This window comes from Polyodon spathula, chromosome 16, assembly GCF_017654505.1.
Source record: "Polyodon spathula isolate WHYD16114869_AA chromosome 16, ASM1765450v1, whole genome shotgun sequence".
NCBI lineage: Eukaryota > Metazoa > Chordata > Actinopteri > Acipenseriformes > Polyodontidae > Polyodon > Polyodon spathula.
This window is the reverse complement of record NC_054549.1, coordinates 23,331,559-23,357,531: the sequence shown is the minus strand read 5'-3', so window position 1 is coordinate 23,357,531 and position 25,973 is coordinate 23,331,559. Positions and strand designations below refer to the sequence as shown.

General features: G+C 43.2%; 1 protein-coding gene across 1 annotated transcript in view; it reads right to left on the bottom strand.

Annotated features, from left to right (window-relative positions):
• Positions 1-24,878, bottom strand: part of LOC121329300 (biglycan-like) — a 29,726-nt gene extending 4,848 nt beyond the window's left edge. The window contains exons 1-6 of the mRNA XM_041274845.1: positions 24,639-24,878; positions 3,852-4,101; positions 2,264-2,376; positions 1,380-1,593; positions 1,032-1,142; positions 56-149 (exon numbers count right to left, since the gene is read on the bottom strand). Coding sequence (XP_041130779.1) covers positions 56-149; positions 1,032-1,142; positions 1,380-1,593; positions 2,264-2,376; positions 3,852-4,092 — 773 coding nt within the window. The 5' untranslated portion in view covers positions 4,093-4,101; positions 24,639-24,878. The remainder of the gene's footprint in view (positions 1-55; positions 150-1,031; positions 1,143-1,379; positions 1,594-2,263; positions 2,377-3,851; positions 4,102-24,638) is intronic.
• Between the last annotated feature and the right edge of the window lie 1,095 nt (positions 24,879-25,973).

The window sequence follows — 25,973 nt, the reverse complement described above, 5'->3', positions numbered from 1 at the left end:
GGAGCTATATTCACAGATGTGGAGCCATATTCACAGAGACATGAGGAGACAGTACCTGTAGAGACTCTTGTATCTGATGAGGTCCTCGAGCTCAATGGCTTGAATCTGATTGTGATCGAGGTGCAGCTCATTGATACTGGCTGGGAAATCTGAGAGGAGAGAGATTAGACAGGGAGAGAGATTAAACAGGGAGTGAGAGAGATTTGACAGGGAGAGAAATTAAACAGGGAGTGAAAGAGATTAGACAGGGAGAGAGATTAAACAGGGAGTGAGAGAGATTAGACAGGGAGAGAGATTAAACAGAGAGGGAGAGAGATTAGACAGGAAGAGAGATTAAACAGGGAGTGAGAGAGATTAGACAGGGAGAGATTAAACAGGGAGGGAGAGAGATTATACAGGGAGAGATTAAACAGGGAGTAAGAGAAAGGTTAGACAAGGAGAGAGATTAGACAGGGAGGGAGAGAGTTTAGACAGGGAATGAGAGAGTTTAGACAGGGAGTGAGAGAGATTAGACAGGTAGAGAGATTAGCCTGGGAGAGAGATAAAACAGGGAGGGAGATTAGACAGGGAGAGAGATAAAACAGGGAGGGAGAGAGAGATTAGACATGGAGGGAGAGAGATTAGACAGGGAGGGAAAGAGATTAGACAGGGAGGGAGATTAAACAGGGAGGGAGATAGATTAGATAGGGAGAGAGAGAGATCATACAGGGAGTGAGAGTGAGACCCCAGAGGGAATATGCAATATGTTCCCACTGTGGTCTCATTCAGTGTCTATCTGTTATTTAAAATCCATGTTGTGTATAGCTAGCATACTGTGGTCCCATTCTACCAGTCTCCTCCCATTGGAGCTTCCCTATACTTGTGCTACCATTGCCCCTCAGTATAATACAGAACCATTGCAGTGCCACTGTCGGTCTGTCTGTCTGCCATTGGCGATCATTTAGGATATAGTTAGCACAGTCTGGTCCCATTCTACCTGCCTCACCCCATTGTAGCTGCCCTATATTTGCGCTACCCCTACCTCCAGTTACCTTTGGGAATTCCAGTAAGTTTGGCTTCAGAGATTCGCAGGTAGTTAAGTTTCAGTCCATCAAAGGCCCCGGGTTCAAATCCGCTGTTCTCCAAGGGGTTACCCCCCATTTCTAGAAAAGGGGCAAGAGAGGTGAGGACAGTGATTTTCTGAGTGACACGGGGGGGGGGGGGGGGGGGGGGGGGTTGGAGGAAAATGTATAGAGTGGAATCTGTGGAAGGGGGAGGGAGTATTGCAATGTGTAATGTGTAGGGAGCAGGATGCAGTGTGCAGGGTGCAGGGTGCAGTGTGCAGCATGCAGGGTGCAGGGTGCAGGGGGCACTGTGCAGGGTGTACTGTTCAGACTCACCGATGCAGTTCATGCTGCCCAGTCCCTTGAAAGCCCCCTTGTGGACGCTCTTGATTCTGTTCTCATGGATTCTGAGTTCCACCAGTGAGGGGGGCAGGCCCTGCGGGACCTCAGTCAGGAGGTTCTTGGAGAAGTAGAGCTTCTGCAGCCTCCTCAGAGGCTGAAAAGCCTTCCCGCTCACCTTGGAGATGCGGTTATTGACCAGGACCAGCGCCTGTGAGACCACAGGGGAACAGAGGCCATTACAACCACCAGTGACTCAGCATTAACAACATGGCCAGGTAACCCATTCCAGACCCTCACCAGACAGAGAGCGAGAGGGAGAGTGGTAGGAGGGGGAGAGGAGGAAAAGAGGGGGGATAAATTAGTCCATTAATACTGAATAATAATATAATAATAATAATAATAATAATAATAATAATAATAATATAGCTATTAAGGATAATAAGAACGTCCATTATTCTTGCAGGTATGTAGCTTTTCCACTAGATGGCAGTAGCTGCCCACATTAGTTTTCTTCATGCATTAGAGACTTAAACTTAAGGGCACTGTCTAAATCATTGCTGGTGCTGCTGCTATATAATATAAAAACAGATATTTGAAAGTTGTCACAGACAATTTGTACAGACTAAATATTATCCTAGACTGTAATCCTGTATAAAACCCAAACATCCGTTTTGACTGGTAGGAGTAGGCTACATATTTAGTAAGTGAGTAAAATGTAGTTCTGCATTGCACTGTGTCCAAATCTAAACACAGAACAACCCCTTGTCTGTGTGTGTGTGTGTGTGTGTGTGTGTGTGTGTGTGTGTGCGCGCGTCTGTGTGTGAGAAAGTGCAGTTCCCCTCATCTCTTCTGGGGGCAGTGTCTGATTCTGCACTCACGTAGAGGTTGTGGAGCCCCTTAAAGTCGTTTTCTTTCAGCTCTGTGATCTTGTTGTTCTGCAGGTCCAACAGGGCTGTGTCTGGGGGTATGTTCCTGGGAACTGAGGTCAGACCTGAGAGAGTGAGACAGCGTGAGAGAGAGTGAACTGTTTCAGTGTGTTTTAACTCTCCAGATGCCAGCAATCGTACCTCAGGAAGAGCATAAAAAAATAAAGAGCCTGTCTATGTGCCTCACTGCTGAGGAAGGAAGTCCCAACTCAGGATATTATATTTGGAAGCAAGGAATGTTTCGACTGCTTAATCTTCACTTGGCATGCACTCTCGCTTCAAAAATATTATTAGAAACATTCTCAGTTATTAAAACATACAGTTACAGCCATTCTTATTTTTACATTTCAAATGCCCAGTTTTTTGTGCATGCACTGTGCTGTGTGCACGCTTTGCGGAGCGCTGTTTGTGTGCACTGTGTGGAGCGCTGTGTGTGTGCACTATGTGGAGCGTTGTGTGTGTGCACTGCATGTGTGCTGTATGGAGCACTCTTATGTGCACACAAGTCCATATTGTCCATATTGTGCCCTACATTGTATAGCATTATGTTTTGTAATGTGTGTGAATTCCATTGTGCATTGTATTTAAGCACTGTACTGTGTATATGTTTTGAATTGTGTCTGTATTGTGTTGTGTGCTTTGTGTATGCACTGTGTCTGTGCTGTACACTGGCTGTTGCATGTATGCACTGTGCTGTGCTCTGTGAATGGTGCTACACACTGTGGGTATCCCTCAGGTGTCTGGTACTCTAAACCTGGCTCTCTGTAATTAAAGCTCTCGATAGCTGCAGGTCCACGTAGCACACACTCCCAGTCTCCCTGCCACATCGCTACCACAGCTCCCAGCACTGCACACAGGCGATGAGCTATGACCACAGCTTTCAAATCCACCCCCCCCCCCCCCCCCAAAAGACTGCTAACCAGAATTTTCAAATCCAGCTCCGACTTGACAATCAGCTGCTCGGAACCAGACAAGCACTGATGAGCTGAACAGCCTCCTCTCGTTCTGAAGCTTTCTTATATACTGATATTATCCTCAATAATTGCACCTGTTTAAAATTTTTTTTTTTTGCATAAAAAAATGAAAAATAAAAGTAATTGCAGCTTAGAAAAGAATTCCCTAAATCTTACATGCATACTGCATATTTGTTTGTTTCCTAGTGACACTTTTTTACAAACTCACTGGGAGGGATATAGCGGGAATTTAACTGGGAGTACCGGAAGCCTCAATTCTGTCTTACTGAGAAGAAAGCGCTGGGTCATTCACCTCCAGAATAAACAGCAGGACTCAGAGTGTCTCCATCAGCAGGACTTTCCAATGAAATCTCAGCTGGAGCTTATTTTTGTGAAAGTTTGAGGCTTTATCAAAACGTCCTTTGTCAGTTCAACGCCACAGAGTCTGTCTCCTTTTAACTGCCACCAGTGCAGCCACACACACAGGAAACGGCTGCTGGCTGGTAATTTATTTAACAGAAGAAAAGTGGGGCAGTGATAATGTTGTCAGCGCTAATAAGAGATAAGGCAGTGATATTAAGACTCACCCAGGTCGGAGCACTGTACCACTCTCAGGTGGCAGTGACAGCCAAAGGGGCAGACTGGTTCTGGGCCGGGAAGCGCATGGGTCCCCTCCTCAAAGGCTGAGCCCTCTTCATCGTTCATCATCATCATCGGAACCCCCCCCTCGCCAGCATCCAGCGAGAAGTCTAGGAAACCCCTCTGCTCAAAAGGGAGTGCGAGAGAGGAGACAAGCAGGGACAAGAGAGGGAGGAGAGGAGACATCATCGTTGAGACCTGGGGAGAGAGAGAGAAGGGGGTTAGAGAGAGAAAGGGAGAAGGAGGGTTAGAGAGGGGGAGAAATGAAAACTGGAAGCCCAGAGAGGCTTGACATTGTAAACAGTGCTGCAGTAACTGGACAGATTAAATCAGAGACTTGCTTCATCCTCCACTGTATAAAACACAGAGCAATCAGAGGAGATATCCTGATGAAGGGGGGTGAAGAAGAACAGTGAGAGAGAGGAGAGAGAGACTGACTCTCTTTAGCACTCCTTTATTTTGAACAATTTTTAAAACACTCCACTCCCTCTCTCCCCAGCAGACTCCACTCCCTCTCTCTCCTGCACACTCCACTCCACCTACCCTGACACACACTCCACTCCCTCTCTCCTGCACACTCCACTCCCTCTCTCCCCTGACACAAACACTCCACTCCCTCTCTCTTGCACATTCCACTTCCTCTCTCCCCTGACACACACTCCATGCCCTCTCTCTCCTGCACATTCCACTCCCTCCCCTGTACACTCCACTCCCTCTCTCCCCTGCACACTCCACTCCCTCTACCCTAACAAACACTCCATGCCCTGTCCCCCCCTGCACACTCCACTCCCTCCCCTGTTCACTCCACTCCCTCTCATCCTGACCCAGACTCCACTCCCTCTCTCCCCTGACACATAATCCACTCTCCCCTGGCACAGACTTCAAAGCTGGGCTGTGCACAGCAGGAATGCTCTGATCAGCTCAAAGTTACCATTTGTGAATTTAACTAGCCTTAGCGCCAGCATCAGACTGCAAATTAGAGACTCGGAGAGAGAGAGAAGGAAGGGAGAGGCAAGCTATATACAAGCTAACAGATGCCACGTGAACAAATTACAGAAGAAAGTCAAGCAGACAAGCGTTTGGGCTCTAGTGCCTTCATCAGTGGTATTGAAACAAGAAGAAACCGAGTCAAGCAGACAAACAATTATATGAAAAAACAGTATGTACAGTATAGTATAGAATAATAATTAGCAATGAAATGTTTAATCACAATTTGATCAGCTCTTCTCCAGATTGTCTGTCTGTCTGTACAGGTGAATATACAGACAGACGACACACTCAAATATCCCCCAATCTCACACTCTCAATAACTGATGCTAAATAATTTAATACCAAGTTTTGTGACAACTTAATAAGCGGTTCTCCAGGTATATAGGAGACATACATACATCCCCTATATTCCGTTTCATCACAAGATAATAATACAAGCAAAATACAGAAACCAAGAATGTGAATGCCTCTTTATCAGAGGGTTTGATAAGAACCTCAAATCTTAAAAGGGAAGCTTTTCAAGGCTGTGCCTCTCTGCATGCAGGGACAAGACCCTGATCTGCTCCTCTGCATCACATCAGAGACTCACACACAGGCTGATAGAGGCTTCTCTTTCCAAGAAGCTGGATTTGAAGAGGATGCTATTCAATTACACATTCCATCTGAGCCTTATCACAAAAACTATTTTTAAAAGGAATTTCACTACAGATCCTATCTCAGAAAGACATAACAAATCTGGCAATAAATCACAGGGTGTCAGGATGTGGGGTCCCTAATACCTGCTGCACAGGGAGAGTGAATCTACAGTGTGGCAGGTCAGGAATAACAAATAAAATAAAACAAAGGGGTCATGTGATGTCAGCAGTGATAATAACGCACAGAGGACACACAGCAAGCTGTACAAAATGCAAAATAAAATACAGTACAAAAACTACAAATAAAAGGTGCCACACAGGGCGAGTGATAGCCTTATAAACAAGGCTTCCTGCTCCAGGAACTGGCTACACTACGTAACCCTCGCTATACACTACGTGGGATCACTATCCCCTAAACTAACCTACTGATGAGCCGGTATTCTTACAACAACTCCTGCTGCTTTATACGGCCTTGGCTGGGCATTTTCAGGGTTGCGTAGCTGTAGTTCCTGCAGAGTGGTCACTCTCCTCCTGAGTATTTGCAGCTCCCCTTTGTAGCATGGCACTGCAGTCGCCCAGAGCAATCTCTACTGGATGTTTTTATGCTGATGGACACTCAGTCGAGTCCCGCTCACCTACTGATTGAGGACTGGCACAGCCAATCACTTGCTGCCCTTCCCCTCAACTAAGCCTAGCAGGCAGCAAGTCTCAATCGAGTGCCTGTCTGTAAACAATAATTTAATCACAGACAACATCTCCAAAAAGCACACAAAACAAACCCGCATTCCCATATTAATTACCAACATTGATTTCCCCGTGTGCAGGGCAATCTCCCTGCCACAGGGGGTCAGGGTGTGGGGTTCTTAATATGGTAATAAAATCTTTAATCACAAATCAGTTTTCCAGATATATTCCAAAGTTTAGGTGTGACATACAGGTGGAGAGACGTATAGACAGTCACCCCCTTATATGTCCAGAATCTGACACTCTCAGAAACTCATGGTATGTAATGTCAATAGCAATTAGATAAGCTCCAGATAAATGCAAAAATGAAAAATACAGACGGGTTGATGAACGGACAGACAGAACCCCCAGGGGTTAATAACACTGAACACGATTCCAGAGGTTAGTCTTCTAATTAAGTACAGAGTGCGGATGTCCTGTAGGAATGGCTCTTTCAAGTGTGTCCCTCTCAAGGGTTTTAACAAGTTGAAATAAGCTGTGAAGCTCCAGTAAAACCGGGCGGGGGGGGGGGGGGGGGGTGTTACATTGAAGCAGGTTAGTGGAAAAGAGGTGTGACAAAGGGGTTCATTAAAATCATATTCAGGTTCAAAAGATCTACTGGAAGATCTGAAAAAATATATATAACCACTGCTACTTTCATGATTCAAACAGGCCCCCTAAGTTTCAATACACTTTGGAGATTGAAAATCAGAGGAACTGGCGGAATCAAATACTCTCTAGCCAGTCACTTTTTAGTTCTACTCAATTACAGGGTGCAAAGAATGTTAAGCCAATGGTTACTGTCCTAGCTGGGAGCCTACTTTGTGTTTCTCATTTCCCCAAACACATTCCTGTTCAGCTTGTAAACCATGTTACAGTGTTCCAGACAAATTGCAAATGTTAATGTGTCTTCCGTAAAGGGGACATGCTCTGCCCCAATGGAAAATATCTCCTTGATATTAAAAGTTAGCCTTAGTCTCTTCACCTTCAGGAGTGGAGAACTAAAGCAGAGGCTAAAGAGTACAAATACATTTATTCTCAGTTGGGTCAGGGCATATCTGATTCGTACAACGATGTTACAGAGTTGCTTTATGTGTTTTAGATTTTCATTTTCTGCAGTGAGCTATTTTAATATCACTGCTGTCGTGCACAACTGCACATTGTTGGAATTCATTGCAATAGCTTAGCGTGTGGTAGGAATGCCGGTGTGGTGTTATTTTGCGGTACATGTTAAAACGTGGTACACCGTGTATTGCGCTTGCCCGGGTGTGCACGCATGATTTTAGCTCAGAAAACAAGGAAATGCCCATCTGAACGTGGTACGATGTACTACATTTGGCCCTTGAGTTATTTTTAATAGAATTGATTTCACAATTCAGCAAATGTATGTGACTTTGACTGATGAGCAACACAATGGATTATTTAAAATTGGAAACATAAACAATTTTGTGAGTCAACTAAAGTTTGTCTTGTTCGTAGTGATTGTGCAATCATCAATCACAGCACCTTCGAATCAGTGCGTCCTTAATTAGGAGCCTTGTATGGCTGGAGATCTAATTTTAAAAAGTGTCAAGAAACCTTTTTAAATGATTATCATAAGAGATATTTATTTTTAGTGTAATATGCTTTAGAGGTGTGGGACTATACTAAGATCACAACGATAACTATATTGAGCATTATTTTAGTTTTATTTGTTTTTGCCGATCACTTACAGCCCTGTGTTAGCTAGTTAATAAATGCTTTTCATGTCATTTTTCTTCGGTTCTATCAATCACGCCTGCATGTCTTGGATGTATCAACAAAGGTGTTTCTTTTTATTTTTCATTTATCGCACTTATTCTACTGAAAAATGACTGCATTTTACAAATTGCATTGTGTTCTGAGTGTACTGAACCTAACTTTATTCTAACAAAAGTCAAATCCAGGGGGGAAAAAAATAAAAACTAAAGATCTGCCGAAAATATTATTATTTTAGTATTTATTTTTCATTTAAAATAATGGTAAGTACGGCTTACCCACTCGTGGCATGCCGCTTTTATTCTGATGAGACTCGTTAAGCCTATTTCTTGCAAACGCACATAATCGTGGAATTCCCAGCATTTCTCCAATTGCAGTCCACACAGGATTATTTTATTTTATTAATTTATTAATTTACTTTCAGAAAGATGCAGTACTGTGTACTGTAGTTGTGCAAACATTTGATTATTCTGTATATTTTTGTTACACATTTCATGTATCAATATTAGCTCTATACTCTTGAACAATTATAATAATTCACACAACTGATACTGTCTTTGGCTGTATGGTCTATATTATGAATGTGTGTAATGACATACTGTACAGGTGTTTTCACAGTGTTTTGGTATGGGCTGCATACAACACTTACATTTGCATGGCAACATTCCTATATTGAATGAAGAAGTATGCTACAAACACTATTCCATCTATAAACTATTATCTAGCTATAGCCAACATAACATATCAAATGTTGAGTCCTTGCTATACAGTGCACAGGCAGCATGCAAATATCATTTAATACAATTATTATTTATTTGTATTAAATTGTATATTTTGCATTAAAACATGATATCTGGTACTACATTAGGTTCAATAAATCTCTCTTTGCAAGCCATGCTTTTAGACTGCTTTACATCTGCAGGATGACACTGGCTTCTTTCCTGTCAATTACCAATCAGCTGCTTCCCTTCTTGACTGACATGCTTTCAGCCAGTAACATTTGCCACAAGATGCCAATGAGGTGAAATGACCCAGGAAGTACAGCAAGGCAATGCAAGACAAGTACACTGAGAACCGTGTGTAGTACCAGATGTCAGTTTTAAAATGAAAACGCATGCTGATTGAACACTGTGGTGTTTCTTTCAAAACTGCACATCTGAGACCTGTGCAGCTAAAAAAAAAATAAAGGGTGAAATTGATAGAATTACAATTACTTTAAGGCCAACTCACAGCTGATTCCACAGTCTTGATTTTCCTATTAACAGCATTCCAATTGACAGCAATGTAAAGCTGACTTCAATATTAATGGCACCATCAGCAGTCCCAGATATAAGGAATGAGCTCTCTAATGAGACCAGCATGTGGGTTGCAGCCATTCCTGCAGCTGCAGGCTCGCTCGCCCGCTCATAAAACTGCATTCGACAAGTACAGGATTGACGCTAGTCTCAGTCGTGTGTACCCTATATATATATATATAAAGCAGGTTTGCCTGTGAATTAGTCGTCACTGGGGGAAGGGAGGAGGTCTGTGGATCACAGTCACCTGGGGATTAACTAAAACCAGAAATCAGAACCAGAGGACACAGTTGGAAACCGAGGGATGGAGTGGGGGTTACCTAGGGTTACCGAGCCTTGTTGAATCACTGGGATCCTTCAAGACCCAATTTGACAAAGCTTTGAGATCAAACAGCTACTAGGAACCGGGCGAGCTCTGATGGGCTGAATGGCCTCTTCTCATTTCTAAATGTTCTTATATTATGTTCTGTTCTTTCCGTCCTTCATTCCCTCCCTCTCTCTTTCTGTCTCCCTCTCTGTTCTCCATTCCCTCCTTCCTTTCTTCTTTCGCATCGTACATAACGACACAATCCGGACATTATTGAGTCATTTGTTCAAATTCAGTGTTTCATACAATGAGCCAGGCTCCTGAGGAAGGTGAAAGGCAGGAATGAGAGGCTGCTTCCTAACTGCTTGAGTGTTACAGGCCCCAGTGCAGCTTGTGATGATGTACTTTACTACAGCAAGTGCTACACAGAGCAGTACAGTGTCTTTCTCATGCTGTCAGGCTGATCACTGCCAGTTCATTGTGTGGGTCTGTTAGGGGAAACCACAAAATTGCTATCAGACTGTGAAAGGGGAGTGCTCTCCATTTTTACTCCACCCAAAAAGTGCCTGATGCCATCACTGGTTGTAGTGTTCCATAAGAATATAAGAATTTACAAATGAGAGGATGCCATTCAGCGCTTTAGTGCTCATTCAGTTCTGAGCAGCTGATCAGACTCACACACTGAGACACACACACACTAAGACACACACACACACTGAGACACACACACTGAGACACACACACTGCCACACACATACGCACTGAGCCGCATATACAGACACACACATATATTGAGACACACACACTGAGACACACACACAGACACACACTCACACACACACTGAAATGCAAACACTCACAAACACACACACACACACACTGAGACACACACATACACATAGAGAGACACACACACAGTCACACATTGAGAGACACACTCAGACACAAACACTGAGACATACACCTACACACTGAGACAAACACACAGACGCACACACAGACACACAAACACACACTGAGACATACACACACTGGGAGAAACACACACACACACACACACACACACTCACAAATACACACTGAGAGACACACACATACTGGGACACACACTCACAAACACACAGTGAAACACACTCACTCACAAACACACACGCATGCACACTGACATACAAATAGTGTGAGACACACACTATGTTTGTGGTGACTTCTCCTTGACTCACTATATTTCCCTGTGTTTTACAGAGTGGGGAACATCCTCATAACATCGTTTTTTCAGGAGTTACTATTTTTGGGGGACATTTTCTCAAATTTTGTCCGAACATTGATAGTAAGACCTACCCACTGACACACACAGGGTGTTCCACAGTATCGCTCACACCCCATTGTTTTCGTGCAAGAATGTTAGTAATCAAGCTTCATTTGCACCACATTCCCACTCCAGTGTTATCACATGGATGAATAGTAATTGTTTGAATTACTTTATTGTTTTATTGTATTGTTATTTACTGAGTCTGGTCTACCCAGGGCTCTTTGTATTAATGCTACACTATTGAGAAGCACCAGTGCTGGCCCTGTGGGCACAAAGTGAAGAAACTCAACTAAAACATTTCATCCCAATCGGACAAGCGGTTCTACAGTTATGTGTAAAACCAGATGGTCAGGAAAGAGTTAAGATGCACTTTGTCATTTAAAATAAATTTTAAACAAGTTGCTGGGTTGCGATCATGTAGTTTGGCGTGAACAGAACTGCAATTCCCTGTCTTAAAAATAACTCCTAAATTATACTGTGTGCACACACTTGCAGAGTCTGCAGAAAGGAAAAGCATTGCCCAGCCAAAACAATGGAGGAAACAACTTCAGACAGAAACCAGCCTGTCAGTAACAGCCCCCACACCCCCACAGACCCCCATCGCCACGGCTGTGAATTCAAAACTAGAGCCCTCAGTGGGAAGAAAAAGCCATACATCAGTATGAACAGAAAAACACAGAACTGGAAATGGCAATGAATCGTTTAATGAAAATTGGATACATGGTATTAAAGATGTCATTAGGTAAGCACTTGCTGTGTTAATATCATGGTAAAGTAAATTAAACTGACTGATTTACAGTATGTGGATAATTTCTTGGCTCTCCAAATACATGCTAGCATTGAAGAGAGACATAGAGGCAGACAGATGTACAGACAGACAGACGCTCTCATATACCCTCAGAATCTGATGTGCTCTAGAACAGATACTAAATAATATCAATACTACGTTTCATGACAAAGCGGTTCTCTAGATATATTGAGAAATGTGTGTCTTAACATACGTACGATCACATTCACCGTATCATTATAACTGCATTATCGCCTTGAGAGCAGCCATCAGCATACATTTACCGTGGCTGGAAGTTGACTTTCAAATGGCCTTTAACTACAGTCTGCTTTCTTTTCTATTATTTTTATTCAGTCATTTTTTCCAGTCTAGCCATTTTGGTTGCAGTCCAATCTATTAATGTGAAGTAGATTTTCCTGCGCTTAGTCACAGTGTTGTTCACATGGGCACGGCTTCCTTCCCATGCACACAAAGCTGGGTTCTAGAGTACCCTTCAGCTACCTGCCTCTGTCTGTCTGTCTGCCAAACTGGACGGACAGCAGACATGCTACAGGTACACTGGTGACTGGTAGGAATACTGGGAGGAAACGGAGACAAGCTGGTAATGTTTCCACCATCAAAGACCACTCTGTTCTCAGTGAGGTAATCTGAGTTATAGGGAAATGTTCTCATCACTTACAAATATAAAAATCTAAATATATTCAAACTTTATGAAGGAGCACCAGCAAAGATTCAGACAGTGCCCCTGAGTTTCAGTCTCCATAGTTGTATATATTATACAGCAGTGGCACCAGCAATGATTCAGACAGTTGCTTTGTTTCATTCTCTTGTTTTATATATTATAATTAGTCAAACTCATATCCTGTCTGCACTAGTTAAGATTTAAAGCTCTCACTTACAAGCAGGATATGGCTCATAAAAATCTGACAGCTGAGTTATCGGTGGAAGCAAAGTTCATGAATCTGGGGACATGCAGCAACCCTTTAAACACCAGAACAAATTCCACTGAGCCTATCAGTGCACTGTGTTACTAGTAACTGATTGATATCAAAACTTTGTCAAGTCGGATCTTAAAGTATCCCAGTGATTTCAGCATTAACAACATGACTAGGTAACCCATTCCACCCCCTCACCACTCTCTGAATAAAGACGTGTCCCCTTCAGCAACATGACTAGGTAACCCATTCTATCCCCCCCCCACTCTCTGTGTGAAGAAGTGTCTCCTTCAGCAACATGACTAGATAATCCATTCCATCCCCTCACCACTGTGTGAAGAAGTGTCTCCTTCAGCAACATGACAAGGTAACCAATTCCATCCCCTCACCACTCTCTGTGTGAAGAAGTGTCTCCTACCCTAAGTCACTCAATTTCCAACTGTGTCCTCTGGTCCTGGTTTCTGTACTTAAACTAATGTATGGACAGACAGACACCACCATTCTGATATTCTCACTTTTTGCCAAACATGTTAATACAAAGTTTCATGACAATTGGGCAAGCGGTTCTCCAGATATATATATATAAAAAAAAAGAAAGTGTGACGTACAGACAGACGGATGTACAGAGTGACAGACACCTCTAAAAATTATGCTAAATAATGTTAATACCAAGTTTCTTGATAATCAGATAAGCTGTCCTCCAGATATATGGAAATTTAATGTAATGTTATGTCATGTATGACAGTCTCCTCTAAATAAAGCTACAAAAGGAGAAAAATAAGTATTTCTTGTCAGAACTGAGAGTAACTCTATATGGTAAGTTTTGGTCTTGATGTCATTTTCTGCGAGTGCTTTTAGAAGCTCTGCAGTTCCGGTAAAGAGCCTGAAGGTTATGATTAACTTCGTCTGGGGTTTATCAAACTGTACGTGAGAGTAAAAGCAGACTGCTGTCAATGTCAACACACTGTCTAAAGCTGGCTAAAGCAGCACAGGGGAATGTGATGGGTCTGTTACCTACAAGTGAATTCCAAAGAGTCACTATGTCCTATGGAAGCTGTTTCACCTTTAATGGATCTATAGTAGGGTATGTTTGTAGGAACGTGTCTATTTTGCCACAGTCTTATTTTTACCATGTGTACCGAATCCTGTTTTGAAGAGTTTTCTTTAAATGAGAGCGCCATCTTCAGTGTTCAGTATGCTGTTCAGCATTATGAGACAGACATTAAACATGACGCTCACTGAAAACTAAATGGATACACCTGAAAATGAAATTGCATGAGTGGGCCTGCTGGATTCAGTTCACCTGGGAAAAAAAGGGACATTAAATATACAATATGCAAATATACCCCCTCTGGTAGTTCAATTAAAGGTGGCAAAAATATTGTCAAACTATGACTTCTCAGCAATGGTGACAATCTTGAAAAGCATATCATAAGGCCTAGTAATTCAAGAAGATTCCACATACATATACAGTACTGTGCAAAAGTTTTAGGCAGGTGTGAAAAAATACTGTAAAGTAAGAATGCTTTCAAAAATAGACATGTTAATAGATTATATTCATCAATTAACTAAATGCAAAGTGAGTGAACAGAAGAAAAAGCTAAATCAAATCCATATTTGGTGTGACCACCCTTTGCCTTCAAAACAGCATCAATTCTTCTAGGTACACTTGCACAAAGTCAGTGATTTTGTATGCATATAGTCAGGTGTATGATTAAACAATTATACCAAACAGGTGCTAATGATCATCAATTCAATACGTAGGTTGAAACACAATCATTAACTGAAACAGAAACAGCTGTGTAGGAGGAAAAAAACTGGGTGAGGAACAGCCAAATCAGCTAACAAATTGAGGTTGCTGAAGACAGTTTACTGTCAAAAGTCATACACCATGGCAAGACTGAGCACAGCAACAAGACACAAGGTAGTTATACTGCATCAGCAAGGTCTCTCCCAGGCAGAAATTTCAAGGCAGACAGGGGTTTCCAGATGTGCTGTTCAAGCTCTTTTGAAGAAGCACAAAGAAATGGGCAACGTTGAGGACAGACGCAGTGGTTGGCCAAGGAAACTTACTGCAGCAGATGAAAGACACATCATGATTACTTCCCTTCGCAATCGGAAGATGTCCAGCAGTGCTATCAGCTCAGAATTGGCAGAAAACAGTGGGACCCTGGTACACCCATCTACCAGAGAAGAGAAGTCCACAGAAGTCTGGTCAGAAGTGACCTTCATGGAAGACTTGCGGCCAAAAAGCCATACCTCCGTCGTGGAAACAAAGCCAAGCGACTCAACTATGCACGAAAACACAGGAACTGGGGTGAAGATAAATGGCAGCAGGTGCTCTGGACTGATGAGTCAAAATTTGAAATATTTGGCTGTAGCAGAAGGCAGTTTGTTTGCCGAAGGGCTGGAGAGCAGTACACGAATGAGTGTCTGTGGGCAACAGTGAAGCATGGTGGAGGTTCCTTGCAATTTTGGGGCTGCATTTCTGCAAATGGAGTTGGGGATTTGGTCAGAATTAATGGTCTCCTCAATGCTGAGAAGTACAGGCAGATACTTATCCATCATGCAATACCATCAGGGAGGCATCTGATTGGCCCCAAATTTATTCTGCAGCATGAAAACGACCCCAAACATACAGAGAAAGTCATTAAGAACTATCTTCAGTGTAAAGAAGAACAAGGAGTCCTGGAAGTGATGGTATGGTCCCCACAGAGCCCTGATCTCAACATCATCGAGTCTGTCTGGAATTACATGAAGAGAGAGAAGCAACTGAGGCTGACACAGAAGAACTGTGGTTAGTTCTCCAAGATGTTTGGGCCAATCTACCTGCCAAGTTCCTTCAAAAACTGTGTGCAAGTGTACCTAGAAGAATTGATGCTGTTTTGAAGGCAAAGGGTGGTCACACCAAATGTTGATTTGATGTAGATTTTTCTTCTGTTCACTCACTTTGCATTTTGTTAATTGATCAATATAAACTATTAACATGTCTATTTTTGAAAGCATTCTTACTTTACAGCATTTTTTCACACCTGCCTAAAACTTTTGTACAGTACTGTATATGTACAGTATGCTGACCACATACTTCTCTCTTCATAAAATAAATCACCACAAACACTGGAATTTACCCACTGACCTCTCATCCTGAGGTGCTGGACAGTAAACAGGATGTGAGGTCACCAGGTCACAGCTCCTGAAAAAAGAGCCATGTGGACTGCCAGAGGACTGGTCGGCCGTCTCTTTCCATTGTCTCACTGGTCTCTGTTTCTCCTTTCCTCTCAGTCACCTAACCATAGGGTGTGTCCGGTCCTGAGGCAAATTACCCATCTTCCCAACACACGGCTGTAATTTAGAGTGAGCAATCGAGCAGTTCCCTCCACACCACTTAAGTGCCTCGTGGCATTGTCATAAAGAGCGCCAGATCATTTATAGCAGCACTCGCTTATTTAGTTTCCAGAAAATGACAGCACAGCAAAACATTGGAGTTAACTGCTTCAAGGAACAAAGGAAAGATCTGGGGGGCACAGACAGACAGAGGGCTAATTCACCAATCTCTCATGCTGGCCTTGCACCTTCCTCTGGAGACCTGGGTTCCATTCTGGGGGCTGGGTGCCACAGACAGACAAACAGAGAGACATAGAGAGAGAGACAGACAGACAAACAGATATTTTTAGGAGAACTGGTTCGCCGCTGGAATATGAAATTTGAATTGACTGCTAACAGGACATTCGAAGATGTGATTGAAGAGTTCCGTCATACTTTTGCATAAGCAGACAAGTGTTTCGTCGATTCTTAGAGAAAAATTAGTTTTTCTTAAATTTAACACACATACAATACCAAAGGTATCGTGCTTGGTTCCTATAGAGTCCCCTGAAGAAGGATTCTAAGGCCTAATGTTCGGAAACAAGAGAACCAAGACCTTTTTAAAAAAAAAAAAAAAAAAAAAAAATAATATATATATATATATATATATATATAAATTATATATATAATATATATATCATATATATATATATAGATATATATATATATAATGTGCTTATGTAGCTTATGTAGCACAGGGGTTCCCAAAGTTTTGGTGATGGAGGGCCAGTTTCGAGAGGTTGCATGGGATGGGGGGCTGCACAAGAGAATGTACCACTCAAGAAACCGAAATATGTGCCAAATCATACCTTTTTTTTTATTTCCTATACATTTTTGTACTTAAATTAGGAATGTATATTACTACCACTGCAACACCAGCAGCTTTGAAATGTATTTATATTTTATCCTGTGTCTTGATGCCACAACAGGCTTAGGTTTGAACACCAATATCATGCGGTCACATCTTACACTGTACTGCTGACAACAATTTACTATAGTCTTACTCAGAAACACTGTACAAAAAAGAAATGACAGTAACAATTTTAAACTGTAGCTCGTACTGTTACTACAGTAATACTTTCCCAAACAAAAGATCCAAGTTGAACACCAAAACTGCAATACTGTACAAAGAGCATGTTCCCAATGTAGTTAAAGCTGAATACAGTTTTGCTCTTAAAATAATAAAATAAAATCTACAACAGAAAAAGTGCCTGTATCCTGAACCGTAACGTTTCTTGCAGTCGCTCTGTTAACACTATATAAGCTAGCTAGCTACTTCAGCTGCATAAAGAAATCTAATGTTATTTGGATGGCACCTTCATGTCTTGATGTCACAGTCTTTGAGCATCTTCCCCCGTGGAAAGCGGTAGGAGACGACAAAATAATAATTTAAGAAAAGTAGAAGCGCCTTTTCTTTTCTTAGGAGGTTCCATGTTATTTTCCTTCAGCATTTCAAACCTACTGTGCACTATAGACGCCATTATTATTTTTTAAAGGGACAGTGCACATGTAATGACCGTAACAACTTAATAAAATTGGCTTGAGAGGGTCCTGACTTGATCCAAAACATGTAAAAAAATGTATGTTAGGGAATTTTTATGAACTTGGATTGCTATGTATTATTGACTTTCACATGCACATTTTTTTACGAAAATTTTCAGAAAATGTAAAAATAAGGACAGAAAGGTGGGGGCTGAGGGTGGGCTCTGGGGGGCTGCACCAACTGTCCAGTGGGGTACTGCTGCTCGGGGGGGTACGCCTTGCTCACTAAAATCATTACTGTTTTTGCAAAAAACGGTAAACAGTATTTAGGGATACCTCAATATGTAGTGAGCAAAATCTCTAACAAGCAGGTAATATATGGAGTATCGCTATGCTGCTGATACAGATTTTTTATTAATATTTTTGTTTTTCTTGAAAGAGGGAGAGATTATCTTTTAAATGTTGCCAATATATTAATTGAGCAAGATGTGTAAGTGAGTTAAAGCACACAGAAAAAGGACACTGCTTTGTCAACTACACCGTGAATAAGGAACTGGGAATAAGTAACCAACTTCCAGGTGGTTCCTCTGTTTACACCTTTAATCCATAACATGAGCAGCTGTGTGATTGTAGGATTGACTGGCTCCCCTGCCTGCTAATTTAAAAATAGTATTCAATGCTACAACAGCGATACAGTTTTGGTTTACCCTAAATATATAGCTTGGGAATGGCAGACTATACCGCGCCGAGTGATCAAAAGACACCGAGCATTGAGGAGCCGTGATGCGGGTTCCATACAGAAGCAGAGGTGTTGCTGGCTGTGCATCGTTACTGGAGGATGCTGTGGACTCGAATGCACAAAGCTTCACTGGTTTGGGGCACAACTTTAAAATAAATACATACATAAATTACAGGTTTCTTTGAAAACTATATCCAGTTTATACATAGGCAGTCAATTATCATTAAAATAGACTCCATTATATTGCTCTGAACGCAGGCAGACCGCATAGCAGCGGGGGCAGGGGGCGTGTCTGTTGCCCCTGTGTGTGTGTGTGCCTTTATTTTACAGCAAGACATTACAATATGTTGCACGTTAAAATAAAAAAAAAATCCCAGGAGTAAAGAAAACATTGTGTAGGCCTACTTTACCCCAGTGAATTAATTGCAAAACAATGGATGCCAAATAACAAGTTAAACGTTGTTTTGTTTGTTACTGAAATATATAGTACATAATGCTGACACCAATTTTTTTCATTCCTTGCCACTGCCGTTTCTTCACAGTAAACAGTAGCCATCGACATGTTTTCATAAAGTAATAACATGAGGTTTACTTGTGCCTTTCTGCAGCTGAACGAGCAAGCGAAAACTGAAATTTAAACTTTAAACACTTCAAATAACTGACTGACTCGGCACCGACTCGCCTCGATACCGATCCTGGAGTCGAGCGCAGCAGCTTCACCTGCAAAGCCATGTCGGTCCAGTCGACTAGGTCCTTTTCTGGGTTCCACCAATGTGACCAGTGCGCGGTGAAGCTGCCAAGGCAGGATGAAAACCGGTCCTGCATCAGAAGCCTAGGGCCAGAACATGCGACCAAAGCACTGGCAGGTGAGCTGGACTGCTCTCCCTGTAGGAAGTTCTGGAGAAGTAAGCGACAGAGAGCAGCCCTATCCCCCAGCAAAGTCTCTATCCTCCAGCCATGGGAGAATGAGATCAGTGGTCCAAGAACCTCCATAGAGGTCATCCAGGACCCCCCTGCTACAGTGACCAGGGAGCTCTCACGCTCATTTTGGTCACCCTCCCCTTCCCCACCACCGGTACAGAGGCACAGACACCTCTCTGGGGAGGCGAAAAGGTCACTACAGTGGTGGTACTGCTCGACAGGATGCTCTCCAGGGGACAGGCGGTCACTGCGCAGGCACTGCTCCCCTTCCCCAGGGGACAGGTGGTCGCCGCTCAGGCATCGCTCCCCTTCTCCATGCAGGCACAGACGATCCCCGTCACAGTTGCCTCAAACACGCCCAAGCTCGGCCGAGTGGAGCTTCGTGGAACTAGCAGAGACTGTAAGGGCTCAGCAGACCATGCTGGAGACCCTATTAAAGTCACAGGGCAGGGCTTACCGTCAGCACCCAAGGTGGCATTCGCAGCCTGCTGGGGTGAAAGGGTCTCCACCCCACCCTCCACCCCAGAACAGACAAGCAGGCAGAGGCAGAGGCAGAGCCAGCGGCATGGGACCACCGCAGGCCAGGGGTAACTGGTTCTCCGGCTGGAGACTGAAGCCGGGGCCTAAGAAAGACCCCCCCCCCAAGCCCAAGGGAGACTGCCCCTGAGGGGCCCTGGCTGCCACCAAATCCCCCCACAACCAGACTGACCAATGGCAACGACCCATGGCAAGGCTGTACCCAGGATTCCTGGGTGCTATCGACATTGACACACGGATATGCTCTACAATTCCGCATAGGTCCACCACCCTTCAAGGGTGTGCTCCTCACCACCGTCGAACCAGTGAGGGCGATACACCTTCAACAGAAGATCGGCAATCTTCAAAGGAAGAACGCTGTTCACTTGGTAAGCCCAAGTTCACATCGATCAACCTGCAAAACGCCTACTTTCACTTCCCGATCCGTCTTGCGCATAGAAAATATCTACGCTTTGCCTTTCAAGGCAACGCGTACGAATTCTGCATGCTGCCTTTTGGCCTCTCGCTGGTGCCCCACACTTTTTCAAAGTGCATGAATGCAACACTGGCTCCACTCAGGCTGCGGCGTATACAGATCCTGAACTATGTGGACGACTGGCTAGTTTGCGCGCATTCAAAAGCACACGCAGAGGCGTACACAAAACAGGTCATAGATCATGTGATGAAGTTAAGGCTTTCAATACATCAACAGAAGTGCAACTTCATACCATCTCAGTCCACAGTGTTCCTGGGGATCAAACTGAACTCTGTGAGCATGCTTGCCTCACTGTCGGAAGACAGGATTCTGTCGTTGGAGGCCACACTCTCCCTATTCAGCGAGGACGCTCTCCTGCAGGTCAAAGTATATCAAAGTTTGTTGGGGCTGATGGCAGCCGCCTTGAGAATCCTTCAACTTGGGCTGCTGAGAATGTGCCCGCTTCAAGCCTGGGTAAATACGCTAAAGGTGCACCCAGTCTGAGATCGGTACCGGCTGTTGCGAGTGTCCAGACAATGCCGGAAGACATTGGAGTGGTGGCTCCGTCCTGGCAATCTGCACCTCGGGTCTCCCCTCGGATCCCCACACAGAAGTGAAGTGATCACTACAGACGCCTTCAGCCTGGGCTGGGGAGCGGTCTGGAATGGGAGAGGCATAAGAGGTCAGTGGAAGGGACATTAGCAGCAAGCGCACATAAATGCCCAAGAGATGCAAGTAGTGAACCTGGTTTTATGTCATTTTCGCCAGCAGTTAGCACACAAACATGTGCTGGTCCAGACGGACAATACTACAGTGGTAGCCTACATAAACTACCAAGGCGTTCTGCGTTCGCCAGGCCTTCACCATGCAGCACACAGACTCCTGTCCTGGACGCACAGAAACTTGCGTTCCATCAGGGCAGTTCTCCTCCCCGGTGTGGACAACAAGGCAGCAGACCTCCTGTCCAGAAGAGCTCCAGACAGCTCGGAGTGGAGGCTGGATCCTCAAGTGGTGAAACAGATTTGTGAGAGGTTTCGACCGACACGAGTCGACCTCTTTGCCACAGCCGAGTCCACTCATAGCCCCCTATGGTTCTCCATGGAATGAGACGGGGGCCCCCTGGTATTAGATGCGCTAGCTCACCCCTGGCCACAGGGGCTATTGTATGCGTTCCCTCCGCTAACATTATTACCCCTGACACTAGAGAGGATCAGGGTGGAGAGAGCATAGGTATTGCTGGTTGCACCCAGATGGACGAGACACCTCTGGTTTGCTCTCATCTCCGACTTGTTGTCGGATCAGCCGTGGCAGCTACCGCTACTCAAGGACCTCCTGAGCCAAGCGGAGGGGTTATTATGGCATCAGAACCCAGCCCAGCTCCAGCTCTGGGTCTGGCCATTGAACGGAGCCGTCTATTCAGACGAGGTCTGCCAGATGGAGTAGTAGAGACACTACAGCCTGCTAGGGCACCGAGCAAAGTACTCATATAAATGGAACATATTCCAAGACTGGTGCCTTGCAGAAGGTCACGATCCTGTGACTTGCCCGATTGAGATTATATTAATCTTCTTACAACACTTGTTTGATGCAGAAAAATCAGCATCCACTTTGAAGGTATACCTGGCAGCAATATCAGTGTGCCACGACAAAATTGACTCGGTGTCCCGTGAGGCACATTTCCTGGCAGTGCAATTTCTTAAAGGGGCTCAGGGGCTTCGTCCTCCCATGAAAAGTATGGTCCCCAAGTGGGATCTAGAACTGGTACTGAGGGCCCTTATGGGTCCCCCATTTGAGCCCATGGCGTCAGCAGAACAATGCCCTGTTTCATTGAAAGTAGCATTTTTAATAGCCATTACGTCTGCCAGACGAGTAAGTGAGCTTCATGCACTGTTCATCAATGACACATGTATGGCTTTCACTGGCAGTGACTCGCGGGTAACATTATGAACAAATCCATCCTTTTTGCCAAAGGTGGGATCCTCATTCTATATTAACCAATCAATGGTTTTGGAAACTTTCAGACCTCCCCCGCACGAGTCAGAGGAGGACCGTAGACAACACACGCTATGCCCAGTTCAGTCTCATCGCTGTTATTTGGATAGGACGGAGTCCTGGAGACAGTCCAACCAGTTGTTTGTCTGCTATGGGTCCCGCTCTAGAGGTCAGGCCCTATCGAAGCAACTTCTAGCGCACTGGGTGATAGATGCGATACGTTTGGCGTATGAACAGACGGACTCCCCGTTACCGGGGGACATTACAGCCCATTCTACCTTCTTAGATGAGTTATACAATGCTGCTACATGGACAGGTAGTCAGACATTTGTACGTTTTTTACCGCCTTGACGTGACAAACCGAACATGACCCTCTCTGTGCTCTAGAGTTTTGCAGGTGGCATGCCCTTAGGCGTCGTGTGGGCTGTGAGGCTATAGCCGTGGGTCTGTACTGTCGGCAATCTGGAGCCATGACAGTTTTGGTACAGCTTTCCCATTCGGTAGTGATTGTCATTCGAATTGAAAGGGAACATTAGGTTATTACCATAACCTTGGTTCCCTGAAAGAGAATGACAACCATTACCCTTTGAGGTTGTGTCCTCAGCTGACCTTTGTTTTCGAAAGAAAATGGCGATGTGCTACTGTGAGAAGGTTCCTCTTCAACAGGAGGTAGGAGGGACTTCCCCCTCACACAAGAGCCCTAATAGGGCAGTTTTTATATATATATGCTCAGTGATTGACGGTCAGAGAGGCTCTTCCCATTCGGTAATGGTTATCATTCTCTTTCAGGGAACCAGGGTTATGGTAATAACCTAATGTTCTGTACTGTAGGTATTTGTACTCCACTGTGCAATATGATTTGCATTGTGGTGCCTTTCGTGTATCGGGAAGCTCAATTAGCAATGGCTTCCAGCTTTATGAAAGATAATAATAATGTACGTGTTTTATAAAAATTATAATACCGGTAATTATGTACGTGTTCACTCAGGGTCGGTCATATACTGTAGCATAAGGTATCAGAAAAACACTACTGTAAAAAAACTAGTTCAAATTAAGAGTTCTGGGTAGCAAAATGCTACCAAATATACATTAACTTCGAGACTTGATAATATATACAATCTATATAAAACTCACTACACAACATTTTCAGGAAGTTGGGTACTGTTTAAGTGATTGCCTTTTTTGTCCCATGAGATTCTGGCTCGCTTTAAAGCAGCACAACGTGTTTTTTTTTGTACCACAAGAAAAGAAATCACTATAAGTGCGCACGCATTTCTGGATTGTTTACTTTTTGCTGTCTAAAACTTTAATAGAAGCTCAAGAGCTACGGTGTTGATCTTGTGTGTGTGTGTGTGTTTTTTAAATATATATTAATCTGACATATTGCAGCTCTTTTTCATTTGCGCAAATTCTGGTGAGACAGTAAATTAGTGCAAGGTATTTTTATCATTTGTAGCGAATATGAATAGCTGTTTTTTGTGACATGTCAAAACATATTTGTTTGAATATTAAGATATGTGTCCCAGCACTATTGTAAATCACTTCTATAATACAAATTCACAAAACACGAATTGTCTGTTTGCACAGTACTTTTAAATGTATAATTTGTTTCATTATACTGTAAGTGAAATTAAAAACTGACTTAAGATAACAAGATTTGGACCAGGGAACTCATATTAATTACTCTTGAGTGTATATATATTATATATATATATATATATATATATATATATATATATATATATATATATATATGTGTGTGTGTGTGTGTGTGTGTGTATATATATATATATATATATATATATATATATATATATATATATATATATATATATATACACACACACACACATACACAAAAGTTGACATACCCTAATGGAAATGTATAATTTCTAGAACTTTCTCAAAAACAAAGAATTAGGAAAAATCGTTTATTTATTTCAGCAATTTTTTTGCAAAAATCCAAAAATGTTGGTAGGTGAAGACTCTTAGAGAGCATAAAAGGGGATCACTGACAATACAATAAATAGTTTAAAAGAGGTTATTATTGCTAAAGGTGCATCAACTAGCTATTCATTTTTCATTTTCCTTGTCAGGGTACGAATACTTTTGAATTTTCAAAAATAAATAAATAAATAAATACTGAAATAATCTATTTTTGGAAACTTTTTTCCCCACTCATCCACAATAGCAAAACTTCCTCTAAAAAGACTTTTCTTAATTCTTTGTTTTCGAGAAATTTCTAGAAATGATAAACTTGCATTGGGGTATGTAGACTTTTGACTATAACTGTATATATTTATTCAAATGTCTATATTCAACGACCACAAAAATAAAGTATTTTTGTAATAATTTAAATGTCCTCACTATTGTGTTACAAACTATATTGAGTAACAATAACCAACACAACCGTCAAAATCGATTGTATTTCTTGTGCTCAAATTTCTTTACTCTCTTTTCTACAGCTTCTTCTTTCTATGAAATAATCCCTAAAAAAGACGGTAAAAAAAAAGTACAAAGTAACTCTACCTTCGCCTCGTGTATTGTGCAGAGATGGTGCGTGTTCCTGCCCTGTCACTGAGTTAGCGGAGCTCTTTTTCCCTCAGGTTCTTGTTCGTTTTCTTCACTCTCGGTCGGTTCTCAGCTCTCCTCGACTCTGCCCGCAGAATAGGAGATGTGAACTTGTACTGCAGCTGCTTTAAGAACAGTAAAAAAAATGACAGGCCTTTGAATTAAACCAGCCCCCCAAAACGGGTCCTCCTTTGCGTTTGTGAACTGATGCGAGAGAGAGAGAGAGAGAGAGAGAGAGAGAGAGAGAGAGAGAGAGAGAGAGAGAGAGAGAGAGAGAGATCGAGATCGAAACTTCACAAAACTTTGTGGGGGGTTAGGGTTAGGGTTAGGTGGGGGGGGGGGGGGGGGGGGGGATGGAGGGGGGGGGGTGGGGAGGGGTGGGTGGGGGGGGGGGGGGGGGGGGGGGGGGGTGGGGAAAGAAGGGGGGGGGGGGGGGGGGGGGGGGGGGGGGGGGGGGGGGGGGGGGTTACAAACCCAAAGGTATACCCGCGCCAACATACCCGCGGTTGTATCGTCAAAGGGCCACCTGTTTGAACCAAACAGAAGAACAAGTACCACGGAGATATCCAACGGATAAAGCTACGATATTGTTTATGTGATTAATTTAAAGAGGGTTGAAGGTTAGTTCATACTTCAGACTCCGACATCATGTCTGGTCAGAGTCGAGGGTCTACGATCTTGTGTGACAGACTTTTTGACCTTTTGACAGGCGTCTTTAAGAGCATTATCTCACGCGTCTGTTACCTGAGCAATCCTTAAGTCATTATGTATTTATTTATTTATTTATGTATTTATTTATTTATTTATTCGGCAGACGCATTTCCCCAAGGCGACTTGCAGGTGTTTCAGGACAGTACAGCATTACAATGCAAGGTCAATATTTAAATATAGTGTAGTTTACAGTAAATGCAAATTATATTAAAGTACAATATGAAATAAGATGCATGATAGATATTCTATTATACACTCACGTGTTTCTCATACTCTGCACCTGTCAGAAAACATCTGAAAAGTTTTTCATTTTATGACGGAAACAACTTTCAGGATAAAGAGTCGGGTTAAAATAGATGGAGCCCGCGTGTTTCTGACTGTCGGAAGACACTTTTGACATAACGGCCAGTGTACCGCAATCCTCTTCAGTTTGATACAATATAATTGTAGTGTCCCCACCCCCTTTTTCTGTCATTAACTAAAGAACTGCCTCCCTTCCTGACTGACATGCTTTCAGCCAGTAATACGCACAAAATCCTCAGATTAGGGCACCGAAGAGTACAAAGGTCATTTGCCAATGCA